The following is a 16,733-nucleotide window of genomic DNA, read 5'->3' as shown; positions in this document are numbered from 1 at the left end:
CAATGTAGAATCTGTTTCCAGAATGGAAGGGGTGGGGAGCAGGAATGATCTTATACTTTATATTTTGCAGTCTAACTTTGAAGGACAACTCCCATCCCATATCAAAAATAGGTTCTACCAATCTAAAAAAAACCAAGCAAGTTCTGGTTTGGGCACAATAGAAGAGTTGTCACATACTATTTAAGGAATGTCTTGTAATCTTTTTTTGGCTGTTAGAGATACTGTGCTTTTCTTTCCGAAGTCACATAATATGTCAGACATACATGAATGTTTTAATGCATAATTTTTTTATAAAGGCATGGCATACCACCAGTCAGAAAAAAGACCTAGATAGAAACATAATGGAAGCTTATAACTTAAGGTAAATAATTTAGCACTACTCCAAGTTATTGTGTCATCCGACATTATGTCTCAATACTTTTTTCTCTATTTTTAAAAGTTTATTCTAATAGTAACTTTTGCATTCATTTATTCTTCCACCTTTATGACAAGGATAATGCTGTAGAAACTTGCTGGAAAAGTTAAAAAAAAGATGTTTGTATCTACATAACTTTATATATGCACAACACCTCATTCAGGGGTGGGTTTCAAAAATTGTTCGAACTTACTCTGTGAGCGTGGCCTCCTTTGTGGGAGTGGCTTGCCACCCATGTGACCGGATGGGAGTGGCTTACTGCCCATGTGACCAGATGAGAGTGGCCTGCCACCCATGTGACCTGGTGGGACTGGCCAAGACAATGTTATTACTAGATATTACTAATTACTAGATATTATTAATATTACTAGATCATTATTAATGCGTAGATAACTGCGGGACATTACACACCCACCCACACAGACACACAAACTATGACAGTGCCAGGAAAACACCAAAACATAAGAATCCCCCCCCCAAAAGACTGCCAATGAAACCAGTTTTTTTTTCCTAAGCCTAAGGACAGGAAAGACAAAGTCACTGGAATAAAAACCATCAAGGCAATGTGGAAAATTATAAAGGACAGGCGCTCACAGAACCATTAACCACCTCAGAATTACCTAAACAATGAGGGTGAAACACACTAAATCTGGCAAAGCTGCCTTGCAAGAAACCTGGCCTACCCATAGAAAATCAGTCACTTTGAGACATATAAACCTGGTCTGAACACTTAAAAGCAATATATTGCATCACAAATAAAACATTTGCAAAAAGAAATAACATTTCTTGTAATAAACATTCTATAAACAATAAATAAATAAAAATTCCCTAAAAATAATTAGAAACCACCACGTTCAGAGAACACCAAAGGACCCCACAGTCCTCTCCCTCCTTATATTTTTTTTTTGTCCTAACTTTCTCCTCCTTCCCCCCCAAACCCACTTCCTTCTACCACTGATAATGTTACCTAGTTTGGTAATGAAATGCCTGTAAGAAAACCACCAAGCTCAGAAAGCAGCAAGGATCCCACTATCCCCCACCTCCTCTTTCTCCCTCTCTTTCTCCTTTTTGTCCTTTCTCTTTCTCCCCCCCCCCAACCCCACTCCCTTTTAGCACTGATGATGTTACCAAACTAGGAGTGCTGGAGAGGAGCTCTCACAGGGCGAAGAGCTTCCTGCTACAGGAGCAATCTATCTGCAGCCGTAAATGATTGCAAGCAGCAGCTTCAGGCACCTGCTCACAGCTGACAGTTGCATTTGGGAGCGGAGGGGGCAGCAGCGGAAGTGGGCACAGCACAGGATGTCCCAGAGCCCAGGCACTTTTGGAACCTTCGCAGGGCCAGGAACCACTGGAAAACAAGCCCACCACCATTTCCAAGTGCCACATCTTCGCTCCGCAAGCGGCAGACGCGCCTGTTGCGAGGCTGTCCCATGCTCCAGCCTGGCCAGAGAAGACAGGAGCCCTTCATGCCCGCCAAGCCTCCACACGACATGCCACCTCGGTCTCACCAGGGCAACCTTCCGCCCACCCGCCAGCCTGCCCACCGAGTGGTGGCTGGGTGGTCGCCGGGTGAGCCCCACTGCCCAGCCACGTGGTGCCCACTGCTCACCTTGAAGGCAACGTCGTGGAACTCGCCACTGCTGCTGAGTGAGGACTGGCTGGGCAGCACCCCCCATTAACCACCCTCTCCTGGGCCATGCCCGCACCCCTACCTGGCCCGCCTGCTGAGTAGGAGGAGGAGGCGGGGATGCGTTGCTAGGCGGCTGGCAGGGCGGATGTCGGTGCGGCGCTGCCGCACTTCCCCTTGGAGCTTTTCTTATGGACATGTTGGCTGGTGCTGCTTCAGGGCACCCTGGGTGCTGGCTTCTCTGAGCGCAGCCCATTCCCCCTCCCAAGAAGACTGTTTTCTTTTTAAAAATGCCTCTGCAGACGATCTTGAAAACCTGTGAGGTTGCTTTGGGAGGGGGAAGACAGGCAGCATTCTCCCCACCCTATCCCTGGTTGCCTGCAGCCTCGGAGCCTGCAGCAACTTGCACAGTAAAGGCAATTTACTGGGGAGGGGGGAAGAAATTGATTTTTTCCGTCCCTCTTCATGGATCCCCACCCCAATTGGAAACGAGCTGGCTATGAAAGACAAGGGAGCACAACCCGCACGGCTTGTTCAAACAGCAAAAGAAGGGACAGGAGAGGAGTTTGGCTGTTTGAAAAGCCCCGCTTGGAACTCCTCTCCTGTTCCTTCTTTTGCTGTTTCTACATGCCGAGTGGGTCGCGCTGCCTTGTCCGCAAGTGCGCTTTGCAGCGACAGGGGCCAGGAGCGATACCAGCGTTCCCAGAAATTAATTACTTTTGGGTTCACCGACCATCTGGTCCGCGCGAACCAGAGCAATCGGGGAGGAACCCACCCCTGACCTCATTTCTACTATTTCATAATATTAACAGATTTCAAATTGGAATTTATCTCCAAGAAATCTTGTCTACCAAGATTAAACTGGAACTGTCTCCAATTCACTCTTCTCAGGTCTACTTTCCCCTGTTGCTGGAAAATTGTTAATGGTCCATTTGCTTTTTGTATTGGATTGACCATGTCCCAAAGGATCCAAGGAAAGACTATTGGATTGACTTTATCCATCTCTCCCCTTCCGTTCCTCTTCTATAGAAGTAAAATTTGATACAGAATATGTTTTCTGCACACTGTAACTAATTCTTGTCCCCTACCAGTAAGTATTTTTTTTAAAAAAAAATCTAGTATCATGTATAGAGGAAATTATTTTGTTTCTTCTTTTTAGTATGTTATTGATTCAACCTATGCAGAACAATCAGATTCTCAATTTGCTATATTTGCCTTTCTTGCCAGGCATTTTGGCCAGGAGATGTCAAACGAAAAATAAACAGGCTGAACAAATCTAGCAGTGTTTGCAGAATGAGCTGGTAGTTGTCCATTTACAGGAAGAAATCCATAAATCACTATCTTAGATGAACTAGGAATTAGTGGTAGACAGAGGGGAAAAACCATGGGCAAAGAGGGATAGAATCAAGATCACGTGAAGTGTTAATACCACTTTATAATGTCTTGGTAAGGCCACACTTGCAATACTGCATTCAGTTTTGGTCACCACTATGTAGAAAAGATGTGGAGACTCTAGAAGGAGTGCAGAGAAGAGCAACAAAGATGATTAGGGGACTGGAGATTAAAACATATGAAGAACGGTTGCAAGAACTGGATATGTCTAGTTTAATGAAAAGAAGGACTAGGGGAGACATGATAGCAGTGTTCCAATATCTCAGGGGTTTCCACAAAGAAGAGGGAGTCAAACTATTCTCCAAAGCACCTGAGGGCAGAACAAGAAGCTATGGGTGGAAACTAATCAAGGAGAGAAGCAACTTCGAACTGAGGAGAAATTTCCTGACAGTTTGAACAATTAATCAGTGGAACAGCTTGCCTCCAGAAGTTGTGAATGCCCCAACACTGGAAGTCTTTAAGAAGATGTTGGATAGCCATTTGTCTGGAACGGTATAGGGTTTCCTGCCTAGGCAGGGGGTTGGACTAGAAAACCTCCAAGGTCCCTTCCAACTCTGCTATTGTATCAATAGTTTTATTCTCCTCAATAGCTTTCAGCATTTAGAAAGAAGTCATATGAGCTAGACAAAAATTAAGTTTTTTAGGCTTTATCTGTGCATAAGTACATCCAATATGTTCTGTTCTGCTGTATAACACTGCTAAGGAAGAAAAGGAGAGAGAATATGGGTCTTAAAGATAATAAGGATGATCTTTAAACATCAAAGAAGTCATAACTGTCTATGTAATTAATGTAAATATTATTTCACATTTTAACCATTAATATTAGAAGACAACAGTATACAGTTAGCCCTCGGTTATGACTACATATGGGAGCAGAGTTTACATGTTGCAATCATAAGTCAAATTGATCATAATTTCATAAAAGTTTTTACAGCAGTGTAAAATCCATCATGTGATTGTTAATCAAATCGAGTTTCCCCAATGGGCTTTTTTGCTGGAAATCAGCAAAAAATGTCATAAACAGTCATCATGTGACCATAGGATGCTGCTACCAGTCATAAATGCGAGTCAGTTGTCAAACTCCCAAATTACTATCACATGAAGGTGGGGGGAGGGGTGTGATAGTTGTAAGTCACTTTTTTCCAAGGCTGTTGTAACTTTGAACCATCATTAAATTAATGATTATAAGTCAAGGACTCCCTATAGTAGTGTATAATACAGAGAGCAAATTTGTCTAATGGTTAAGGCATCAGGCTAAATAGAAGTAAGCTGGGTGATCTTGGACAGTCACTCTCTTTCAGCCCAACTCACTTCACAGGGTTGTTGTAGAGAAAATAGAGGAGAAAGAAGTGTGGGATATGCCTTGAGCTATTTGTACACATCATAAAGGCAGGATATAAATAAATAAATATATAGTTCAAATTGAGTTCACATCGTGCCTGCTATTATTTTTCTGGGTTGCCTAAAAACAAAGCACATCTTGTTTTCTGACAAATTAAGAAGTAACTCTCTGGGAGAGTCTATCAAAGGAAACATAATGCTTTAGAGTAAAATGGGATAGTTTCATTTGAAACTTTATACTGAAAGACCCAGCTAATAACTCAATATATTTGCAAAGTCTCACCTTTTCTTTACACCATCATCATTAGGTGTGCAAAAGCACCAGTTATCTCATGTAAACTGAGCCTTCAATGATGCAAAAGGTGTTAATTTTCATACATGAGGCTAAGGCCACAGTTTTCAAACCTCTCCTTGCTGCTATTCAGAGATGGGCTGGAAGCCAACTCAGTGCTGCTAAATTTGTTTTCCTATTTAAAGTGCTCATTTGTATTAATAACCTCTTAATTTCTAAATGCAAGCAATGTTGGGGTTGTACTTCCATGTCATGTCATTGGAGGTATTTAATTCCTATGCCCACAAATCCATATGGATGTCATTAAATGCATATAGTACAGCATTAAACCTCTGCCCCACAATGACCTTTACAAAAATAGTAATTCCTAACCCCCATTCGAGGTCATGGGAAAGTAAAAAAGGCAAGGAAGAGAAATGCAACTGTATATTGCCTTAATTCTAGAAGCAAGTCTAATACGCTTTCACTTTTCAACCTCAATACATTTTGAGTTATAACATGCAAAATTTGAAAATGCACCAAAGCCAAATCATATCACCCTTCCCATATTGCCAAAAATAGAAGAAAAGTGACTTGCATGTGAACTAACTAAATATTTAATGTATCAGAATCCAGGTTATTGGAATACACACCACTGGGAAAAGTCAAATATGTTTCATAATAATTATTGAGAAATATATTTTCAATAATATATTTATTATACATAATCGTTTCTTTGTGTGTTGGGACATTACTTGATCAATCTTTGGGTGCTGAGGGAAAGCTATTTAGGTGCAGGAGAGCCATAATAGTTGGTAGTCCTTGGTTAACAACAGTAATTGGGACCAGTAATTGTAACATGAAGTGATGCTTTCATAAAATTGGATGTCACATGATTATGCCACTTAGTAATAGCAGTTGTAGCAGTCCAGAGTTACATCATTAAGTGAAGACAGTGTGTGTAAATAAGTAAGGACCTCACGTGATAGCAATTTCCAACTTTCTGCCATATCCCAATTGATGTTGCTTGTCTGGGGGAAGCTGATAGGGAAAGTTGCAAATTATGATCATGTAACTGCGGGATGCTGCAACGTTCAGAAATCGTTAGCACCTGGATCATAATCATATGCCTGTAGGGACATTGGACCAGCTGGGATTTTTAGGTCTGGTTGTAACTACCACTTCTTAAATGCCATTGCAAGTTTGAACAGTTAATAAATGAACAGTTGTTAAATGAGGACTACTGTACTGCCAGTGTTTACTTTGTGTGCGGAGAGATAAAGAGAGAGATTCAAAAATAAAGTCTACAAGAATTTTTTGAAAAATAGTTGGGGGCAGGACAGAAAAATATTTTCCCATAGAACATAGTTCATATATATCCAAATTTAGCTTAAATGTCTCATGAGTGAGAACACAGTATTAGTTCTAACATGAAATCAGCATGCATTGGATATTCCTTCTGTTTTTATTTACTTCCTCATATAATTTGACTTTTGCATGGGGTGCTATAAATTGAATATATCAAATGATTACTGACCATGAAGTTAGAAGAAACATATTGAAATATATTAGATCTATCCCATAAGAATAGAGTAATATTCAAAAACTATTTCTTTTTCCTAACCCAGAAACACTAAAGCTCGCAGAAAAGTCTTTATACTTTGCAAGTATCCCAGCCTACTATCCAACAACTCCTTGATATTTCAATCTAGAAGAGGCAAATACTTCGACATTAAACTGTCGTCCTGAAGAGTGAAAATAACCTTTTAATCTGTTTCCCGCTAAGCTAGTTTTTTCCAATGCTTGCTCTCATACATTTGCAGTTCCACACTCCATGTGGATTTCAACTTTTTGTTTTGTTTGTTGCATCTCAGACTAGGGCCCATTGGAATTAGGAGGCTAATAAATTCAAATACCTAAAAATAAATAAGTAAATTTTTGTACCACAATTTTATTTATTTATATTTCTTATTTCTAAACTGCCGATCTCCCTTAAAGATGATGTCTATATTGTGTATAACTGTATTTAAAATTAAGTTTAAATTTTAAAAATCTCCCATTTAAAAAAGGCAAAAAATTCAGTCCATGCTTCCTCTCATGATATCCCTTTGTTGCTACTATGCCAAAACTGTATCTGTAAAAAAGTTGCTCGCCTTGATCTAATTCCTCTATTAATTTAAGGCTCAGGGTATTGCAAAGGTACTGATACTTCCTAAAGTGGCAACAATACACTTTTGTCTTTAAACATAAATTTGCCTCAATGTCTGGTGACTTACAAGCTAAAGGACTGATTATGCCTATTTTTTTCAGGGTTTTTTTTTTTTTTTGGACATCCTAGTCTAGACTACAGTCCTGGATATTTCAGAGATCCCCATCAAAGTACTAACCTAACAAGCCTAACTCTATTTGGCCTTTTTAGATTAATCAGAACCGATAGCTTCGGTATATCTTCCTTTCCCAGTGAATATTCTAATATTAAGAAAAAACCCTCTCTATTACTGATTTAAAAGATCAGTAAGAAAAAATTATAAAATAAAACAAACGTTAAAAGCATATAAGTACGAAGGAAGATGTCACGTTCTGAGCACGCTCAATAAAATTGTGTTTAAGCGGGAGTTATTCGACAGCTGATTGGCTTACCATCTGACAGCTCCGAGTATAAAAAGGGAGCTGTCAGATGAGAAGCCCCTGTTCCTGTCTGAAGCCGGTTCCACACTGTTAGCTTGTTACTTTAAGGAATAAACTTGTTAGCCTCTTTATTCCTGCCTCCGCCTCAGTCATTCCGGCCATAGCCCACGGTCCTAGTACACAATACTGGCGACGAGGGTGGGATCGCCGAACTGAGGCGTGAGTTAGCTGGTCACTACCGCTGAAGTCACTAGCTGAAGTCACTAAGGAACTGAGCTTATCCGTCGCGACGAGACGTCGCTACCAATCTGACAGGAATGGCCACGTTAATGTTCGCGCCATTCAGCCAGGGCTCTGAATGCAGATTCAGGCAAGCCCTCTGCCAACGCTGCGGCAGGAAAGGCCACATTGCCAGGGTGTAAAATTGTACTGTTTTCCACCAGTACAGTAACAACAAAAGTACAACTCTCCATCTCTTCCTTAAGTCTTTTGATTGTATAAATGGTGGAAGAAGAAAGTGAAGGCAATACCATTTTCCAGAAAACTCAATAGCATCATTTGCTGAATATTGAAAACTTTCATCCCAAAACTATAATTGCTATACGTTATTGAAAAGAAAGAACGTTATTGAAAAGAAAGAACCAGCTCTTCTGGTTGCAACTGATATATGCCAGAGAAAGACACAATAGGAAAATAAATGTCTTAAACAAAAATAGGAATCCTGAAGTAGTTATTTGACAATGGAACAAGATCAAATAAATGCAAGAATTCTTTATAGCCTACCAACTATGTTGAATAGAGGTAGTGTATCCTAAGTCAAATTTTTACAAGATATTAACTTCCAATTAACCGAAACATATTTTATAGAATTAATCCAATGACACAGGCTCACACTACCCTGAGCCAAAAACTAGTCAATCATTTTTAGCTATGCACTAACATACCGTATTTTCACGACCAAAAGCCGCACCGGATTATAAGCCGCAGTATCAATTAACGTTAATTTTTCAGACTTTTTCCATATATAAAGCGCACCGGGTTATAAGCCGCACGTTTCCCGACGCTTCTGGACATCTGTTGCAGTCGTGAGGAGCGGAGAAGAGCGCGAAGGTTCTTGGCGCTCCAGGAAGCCGCGAAAGCAGCTGGGAGAGGCGCACGGCTTGGTTTATCCTCCCTGGATGTCGCAGCAGCAGCCCCAAGCGCACCGATCTCTGTGTTTTTCGCATCGGGGCATGCTGCAAGAGAGAGTGAGTGAAGACCTTTCCGGATTGCTGGTGGTGGAGGTGCGGGCCCGTCACCCTGTGCTCAGCAAAAAAAGTCCGGGGGAGTCCTTTGCGCTGGCTGGAAAAGGTCTTCACTCTTCACTCATTCCCTCTTGCAGCACACCCCGATGCGAAAAACACTGAGATCAGTGAGTTTGGGGCTGCTACTGCGACATCCAGGGAGGATAAACCAAACCGCGCGCCTCTCCCACTTCCCGGAGCGCCAAGAACCTTCGCGCTCTTCTCCACACTCTCCTCGGCTCCTCACAACTACAATAGACGTCCAGAAGCGGCAGGGGCTATCGAGCTGGAAATCCAATCCCCATTAGCCCCAAAAGCCGCTTCTGGACATCTATTGCAATCCCGAGGAGAACGCGGAGAAGAGCGTGAAGGTTAGGGTTACTGGGCAACGTGGGGGTGGGGGAGGCTGGAGCAGTTTCGTTCTGAATGGAGGGAGAGGAAAAAAGTTGGGATTCTCCCTGCTGCAGCCTTTAAATGGCAGAGAGAAGCCAAACTCTTTCCCCTCCATTCACAGAGAAGCTGCGGCTCCCTTTATGCCCCTCTGGCTGGCCCCCTCCCTCCCGGGGGGGGGGGTCAAAGTACCTGAAAGGGGCATGCAGGCTGCTATAGCTCCACTGAGAAGACATTTCTGAGAAGAGAAAGGGCTCCGGTCAGGCTGCACCCAAGCTGATGGAGTGCTCGCAACCGCCCGCCTATCGCCAGGGAGACAGCCAGTGCAGGTGAGCCGCGCGATTGCTCCGATCGCAAGGGCGCTTCACCAGCTCGGGTGCAGCCAGACCAGAGAACTTTCGGTGGTGCACCGATTCCAGCAGCTGCGTTTTTCCTTGAAATTTGCTGTCCCGGCAACCCGAAGTGGACATTCTCCCAGCGGCGTCTCAGACACTCCCATCCTTAACCAGGACGAAGTGAGGATGGCTGGGTGCAGTTTGGTGCCTCCCGGCTAAGGAGGGAGGGAGAGACCCAAGGGACGTGTGCGTGCCTGCTCGCGGTCATTCGCTTGCGAGTTTCAAGTTTGAGCATAAAATCGGGAGGGAGAGATTTTCGATCTTTTTCCATATATAAAGCGCACCGGGTTATAAGCCGCACTGCCGGTTTTGGATCAAATTTTAGGATTTTCAGTGCGGCTTATAGTCGTGAAAATACGGTACATTTGATAAGCACCTAAAATGAGAACTCACACAAGATGAAAGGAGTCCCTTTCCCTAACCCCTTTGTTAACATAATAGTGCTGTTTCTTGTAAAGATGGGTTTTAAGATCTTTTAAACTACTTTCCAATATATAGTTCTTTCCTCCATGATATATGAGTTATTCTCTGTCCTAGTAATACAAAAATTATTTGTTTTGGATTCTTACTTTAAGCCTATAATTTTCTTTCAAAGATCAGAACACTAGTAAGTAGCTTCCACTGGAACGTTGATGGTTTTTCAGATTGCAATTAAAAGTAAATGCGATTGGTCATATGTAATATCCTGCGGTTTGCCACATTGCTTTGAAGCTGACCTTACAGGAAGGTTGCTGAAGCCTTTCAGGGTGTGATACATATCGTAGCTGGCCTTCATTAGTGTAGGGTTAGAACTTCAATGTCATTATATAATTACAACTGAAAATAAATCAGAAGTGCTTGAAACTTGGCATTCTAATTTCAGAGTAGTATCTATGGAACAAATGTAGTTAGAAATTCAATCTTGAAATGTTATCTATATTGAAATAGACCAAGAGTTCATCACAGATTCCAAATGAGCTCTTATTGAGCACTTAGGATTTTAAAATATGCTCCATGAAACAATAGCTACCCTTCCCATGCTCACCCTATTCTTTAGTAACTTGAACACATCACTGATCTTCCTTCCCCTTCTTAACTTATTGGGGTTGACTGCTTCCCTCACTGTCATGGCCATTCTTTCAATCATCAGCTGTCTAAGAACAGTTCCTTCTCTTATATGATCACACTTTTAATGGAATTCCTCTGGTAGCTGAACCTTTGTTCTTAAAGGAAGGTCTCAGGTTATCTCTGAAATTTCAATTAAATTAGAAGCCTTGATAATTCAATAAGCTGCCTGTCGTTTTGAGTCAAAACATGAGGTTATTTGATCTGCTGTTTATATTTCTGAAGACAGAAGGCATCAAAGCCATCAGTGCAGACAGCTTAAAGACAGATGGTGTAGCAGTGATTTTATCAAGCATTTTTCAAGACATTCGGTACAGACCAAAAGGTAGTTATCTACCATTTGTTTATATAATTGAGCTTATATAGTGTTCTTTAAAAGAGCCTTTACCAATCAATGTGGTGAGATCACAGGCTCCAAACTATCAAGCCAGCATAGCCAATAGCCATACTGTCTGACTATTTACATAGAACCAAATTATTACTTGAAACAGAGTAGAAATGGGAACATACAAATCCTGTCCTCCATTACAGATGGAAGCTGGCAGCTGACATTGGACCAGTCTGAGTGGAAAGCAAGTTGAAAAACATCCATGTGCCAATCATGTTAGACCAGCAAAATAGATTATAGTCATAACCTTCAGAGAAGAAGCCTTCCTCTCGGAAAGGTCTGATAGAAATCTTGGTTAATTAATTGTATGAGTTTAAATAATTCATTTGTTAACCCAACAGCTTTGCTTACATATGATTAATACAAACTTTTATTTAAATTTCCACATAATAATTTCAGGTTAATTATCAGTTGCTTAGCAACCTTTCAAAGTTACGATGGACTTTCCCAGGGCTACTGATGACACATTTTTGATGTTCCAATAGCTACACCCCCTACCCCATGGTTACATGATTGTATTTTGGATGGTTGGCAAATATTAGAAATAATGTGGAAGTGACCATGGTCAAAGAGCTTGATTACTGTAATTTGAACAAAAGAAGATATCATAAAGATTACTGTATTTCTCTATATTTATTCATTAATTTACTATCTCTGCATAGTGAATTAAAATATGCATTTTCCATTTTAAAGAGGATATAATGCTCAAGAATTAAGGATATTTTATCTGACTTGTCTCAATCTTATTCTTAGGCCTTGACATCTTGACTGTTTCTTTGGGTGTTAGGGCAAGGATGCTAGACTATCTTGTCCCATAAGGTGGAGCATATATCGGTATGCCACAACTGGTCATTAGTTGAACTTGTAGCACTCTATTTATAGCCACAATTGAGCCCAGCATTTCCATTACTAAGCAAGGCAGTTGTTAAATGAATTGTACCTCCATTTTATGATCTTCTATCCACACTGCAGTTGCCAAGTGAATCATGCAGTTGTTAAGCAAATCTGAGTTTCCCCGTTAACTTTGTCAGAAGCCCGCTGCTCGGAAGGTTACAAATGGTGATCACATGACCCCAGGCCAGTTCAACTGTCATAAATACATGCCTTGGTCATTTTTTGTAAAGTCTTTCAGAATTCCCAACAAAAGCAATTTGTAAATTGGTGACAGCCTGAAGGATATACATCTAACTACTATATAGAGAGAGTTCAGAAGCTCTGCTCTGTCTCTAGCAGGATCTGTACTCCCCTCGTGACTCTTTTTGCTTTGTTTCCAAAATAATAGTGTTTCAGAAATTACTTGTGACATGGATGATAATCAAAGCCTTGCATACCATCTTTGAGCACTAATGCATCAGGAAAATTGAATGCAATTAAACGTTTATTGTTAACTGGCAGGATTTCCCTCAGGATATAACAAATAATGATTCTGCAAATCACTAAAGCGAGAAAAGTTACTTTGGCTTGTGATGAATCAGAGGGCACATTTCTTTGAGTTTTCTTCTTGCGCAACGAACACACGTCTATTCCTCATTTGTATTTGTCAAATTACAAGCCCATGTCCCTGTGATATGAAAGGATAAAATAAAATTAGGTGCCCTTCTATCCTTTGAATGTGATAAAATGTATTTGACCTTTAGCTTCCTTCCTTCCTTCCTTACATAGAAGAGCAACAGAAATCAACAGAAGCTTACTCTTTAGGAGGGTTTAGGTCCTCTGGTCGGCTCTCAAAAAAACGGAAGACTTCATCACACTGTGAGATGTGAGGTGGAAGCTTTACCAGTGCCTGTTGAAAAGACAGAGAAATTAACCATACAAGCAGCCTAAGAATAAACAGATGAGAAACACTGGGATTACCTTAACTGATACCTATGGGTAAACCAAACAGAACTTCCCAAAAGCTTTAATAAACAAATATTTTAATTATTTAATCATTAGTATTGATTTGATTTTTAAAATTATCTATATTAATTTTACAATTATGTTTTACATTTTGCATATTTTAACATTTGTTGAGCTGCTTTATTTAAACAGGAATATCAGAAAGTAAATTTAAAATTTTCAGTTTATTAACATGGTTAACAAGCAAATTTAGTACTGTCCCCATTTTTCATTGCTGCTCATAATAAACATTCTGATACTTTCAGAGGCATCATTTAATGGTGGGCACTTCAGTTCTATCATCCTAACCAGCAGAAACATTGGCAGGAGATTTTGGAAATTACAGGGTTGCTCCATTTGTGGTGCTTCTAAAAAGGCTGATCAATGACATATCAACGACATATCAACATCACAACTGAATCATTCAAACAAGCAAAATATATTTTTTATATTTAAACAAGCAATGAAAACAGTAATTTCATTAGCTTTGTAATTCAAATACTGTCTACTAGAAATATAAGAAATTAAATTGTGTACGTGTGTGAGTCAGTGTTGATTCCTGGGTGCTGCTTGGACAAATCCCTATAGTTGTTTTTTTTAAAACCAAGATTTACGAAGTGGTTTTCCATTGAGAGAAAGGGCTGAGAAGCTGTGATTGGCCCAAGGTCACCAAGCTGGCTTTATGCCTAAAATAAAACTAGAACTTTATTTGAACTTTATTTGTATTTCACTCATTTTTTGAAAGGTGCAGAGAAGTTACTCACAGCATATTTTCAGCACAACAAACAGTAGCTTGACAAATGGGAAATATTTTACGAAGTCAATAAGGTTGAAGAAATACACACAGTCATAGCCTATTTCCAATTTTTCATGAGAGAATCTGAACTAAAACCTCTACTTCAACCATTAAGTTGAGCTAATTGAAGAAGAAAAAATATAATATTCCCGAGAGCCTTCTTTGATAGTACCCAACAAATTTCCTCTACAAATGAAATAGCTTATATTCTTATATTAATTGGTAATCTAACATGCTATCCCAAACCATTAATAGACTTTGCTACAAAGAAAAGTGTTGATGTAAATTACAACCAAAATCTAAATTGCTTTTTATTTCATGCACAGCAGAAAATTAACACACAATATTCATGTTTCAATGAAAAGGTCAATGAAATGCCAAAGACTGTTTGAAAGAAAAGGGCAGCCTTGTCCCTTTGCCATTTTATAAAAGGTTAGATGATCCCTCTAGGACTTAAGTAGACAGAAGGGAATAGGGAGGCCTCTAAACCTTTTTAAAAATTAATCAAAATCACAGAAATTCAAGGAGTAAACATTTACAATTAAACAGACTAATGTAAATATAAAAATAGGCTGCAGATTGTGGGTCAAAGATTGCAGATTGCCACAGTTGAGTTAGGTACTACATATTCTAAGTGAAATTATAGAGGAATATGGTGTCAATGTTAAAGAAAGAGTACAAGTCCTGTTATGTAAATGTCAACTTAGAAGGCAGAAAGAAATTGAAGATTACCGCAACTTGATTCTGTTTTGACTGAAAAGTAGACAACGGGAAATTCTGATTGGCTTAGAAGTTGCTGCTTCCTTACAGGATTTTTTTTTACTTTCCAATCTAGCCAATAACCCTGGAATTCCAAACTATTCTCCCTTTCAAGTACCTCCAGGTAGCAATACCCTCACTAGTTTTCAAGATCAGCCATGGTTGGCTAGGTACTGCCAACTGCCAATAATTCTTTTTAATCTGCTCTAGAAAGAAAAAAGCAGAAATAAATCTTGTAGAAAAGAAGTCAATTAAATATTCAAAAGATAAATAATGTCTTGTTAAAGACAGTGATCCACTGGTAGCCTGATATAGTTGTGGGAGATGGTCTAAGTTTGTATGGAAGTCAGCTGCATTCATAATTCATAGTGTATGCATTCCAAAAGACAAATTTAACTCATATATTTTCCAAATATACACGACTTATAAAAGGATCTATAAAAAAGAAAACATACTGATTTGAATGATAGATTATGCTGTGATGTTAAATGCAGGATATTAAAGTTTCATTAGTATGTTAGACTAAAATGCAACTAGACAAAAATTCTGCATGATTTAGAAACTGCTGTGATCCTTATGTCAGCCCAGTGCATAATTATTCCCAAATATGCAATTGAGGTGAATGGATAAAGAGATTGTAAAAGGGTAAAAAACTAGCAAGCCTATACTATTGTTCCTTATGTCACAACTTAAAGTAGTAAATTACAATTAAAAAACAAATGCTTATTAAACTAGTACTCCCAGATAATATGTTTCCTCTTTGAACTTTATTATATAGCTGTATTGCCAAGTGTACCTAAAAATATTTATCTGGATTCCTTCATATTCATGCTATTTATTCAACTTGCCACATAAGGAGTATCACCAACTTCAATCTGAGAAAGTTTGCACCCTCAGATGAGTAACTAGAGGTCAAGAATAGCTTCTGGACAAGGCACAAAATGCACTTAACAAGTAACACATCACAAATCGAAATATTTAGTTTCTTTTATAATAAAATTATGTGTTATATACAGTCATTTTCACAAGTACTTTCAGATTTAACAGATACATTCAGAAATTCAAACTACATAATTATTTTCCATAATTATTTTGCAAGCTTTGTTGAGAGTTCATTCTAGAGTGCTATTTGGTTTAAATGACTAATAATAATTTTGAAAAAGAGGCTCCACAAGTAAACCAGTGATGTAAAACGGATCTACTCCCATTATCTGTTTCCAAATATATAAAATATATTTGTTTAATTACTTAGGGAAGATAGTTGTGAAATAAAAAAAAATTCAGGCAAGCATGAATAGGAGACCTAATATAAGCCTCTGAGACCTTTATTGGAAGCATAGATGTTGTCTGAGTTCTGTGAGGTTCTCTAGCTTTGATGAAAGTTTAAGGAGCTCAGTGAAGTCTCTCTCATAAACCTATATGTGATATTTTTAACCAAAATAGTGCTTGATCTGAATTTATTATTTGTTTCATTGGTCTCCAATTTTTAAATTAATTCTCAAAATGTTTTTGTCACCCCAGTATGGGACACCATGACTGCTAGGGCTGCTAGAATGTTCCCAAGGTCTTGGGAAGCCACTTAAGATCTTATTTTTTGACAGGTCATTTGAAGGAAGCTGGTGGAAGGGGTGCCTTAGGTAGATGAGATATTGTTTCATTTGTTACTTTATTTGGTTTGGTTTTGATTATATGCCAGCCTGAGATTTAGAGAATAAGCAATATATTGAAATGTGTATAAATAAATAAATGTTATACATTTTTCAATGAGTTTTAAGAGGAAGTGTCACTTACCCTGCAGTATTCATCAATTGGCTTTAATCTCTTCACAGCTACATCTCGAATGTGACTTCTTCGGAATAGGATTTTCCCTGGTGACAAAGAAGATACAAAGATTAAATATGTATCTTGTCAAAAATTGTTTATAACTCGGTCATCCTGATTCACATATAGATGGAAATAGTTGATGCATTCTACTTTGCATGTAAATAGCATAAAAGGGTTTTGCTAAATTTACTTATTCTGAAATTTTTAGAGAAGGAAAAGTGCACAATTATTCATATTTATTT

General features: G+C 39.1%; 1 protein-coding gene across 4 annotated transcripts in view; it reads right to left on the bottom strand.

The window, feature by feature from the left end:
* Positions 1-16,733, bottom strand: part of SH3PXD2A (SH3 and PX domains 2A) — a 303,987-nt gene that overhangs the window by 171,595 nt on the left and 115,659 nt on the right. For 2 of the 4 annotated variants that reach the window (XM_032224775.1, XM_032224776.1), the window contains exons 4-5: positions 16,459-16,535; positions 12,926-13,017 (exon numbers count right to left, since the gene is read on the bottom strand). In XM_032224775.1, the coding sequence (XP_032080666.1) occupies positions 12,926-13,017; positions 16,459-16,535 (169 nt within the window). Of the gene's footprint in view, positions 1-2,127; positions 2,350-12,925; positions 13,018-16,458; positions 16,536-16,733 lie in introns of those variants that run through there. The other 2 variants (XM_032224777.1, XM_032224780.1) reach the window with 2 other exon arrangements.

Source organism: Thamnophis elegans, chromosome 10, assembly GCF_009769535.1.
Source record: "Thamnophis elegans isolate rThaEle1 chromosome 10, rThaEle1.pri, whole genome shotgun sequence".
NCBI classification, from domain to species: Eukaryota; Metazoa; Chordata; class Lepidosauria; order Squamata; family Colubridae; genus Thamnophis; species Thamnophis elegans.
Note: the sequence above shows the minus strand (reverse complement) of the source record. Positions and strands in the feature narration are given on the sequence as shown.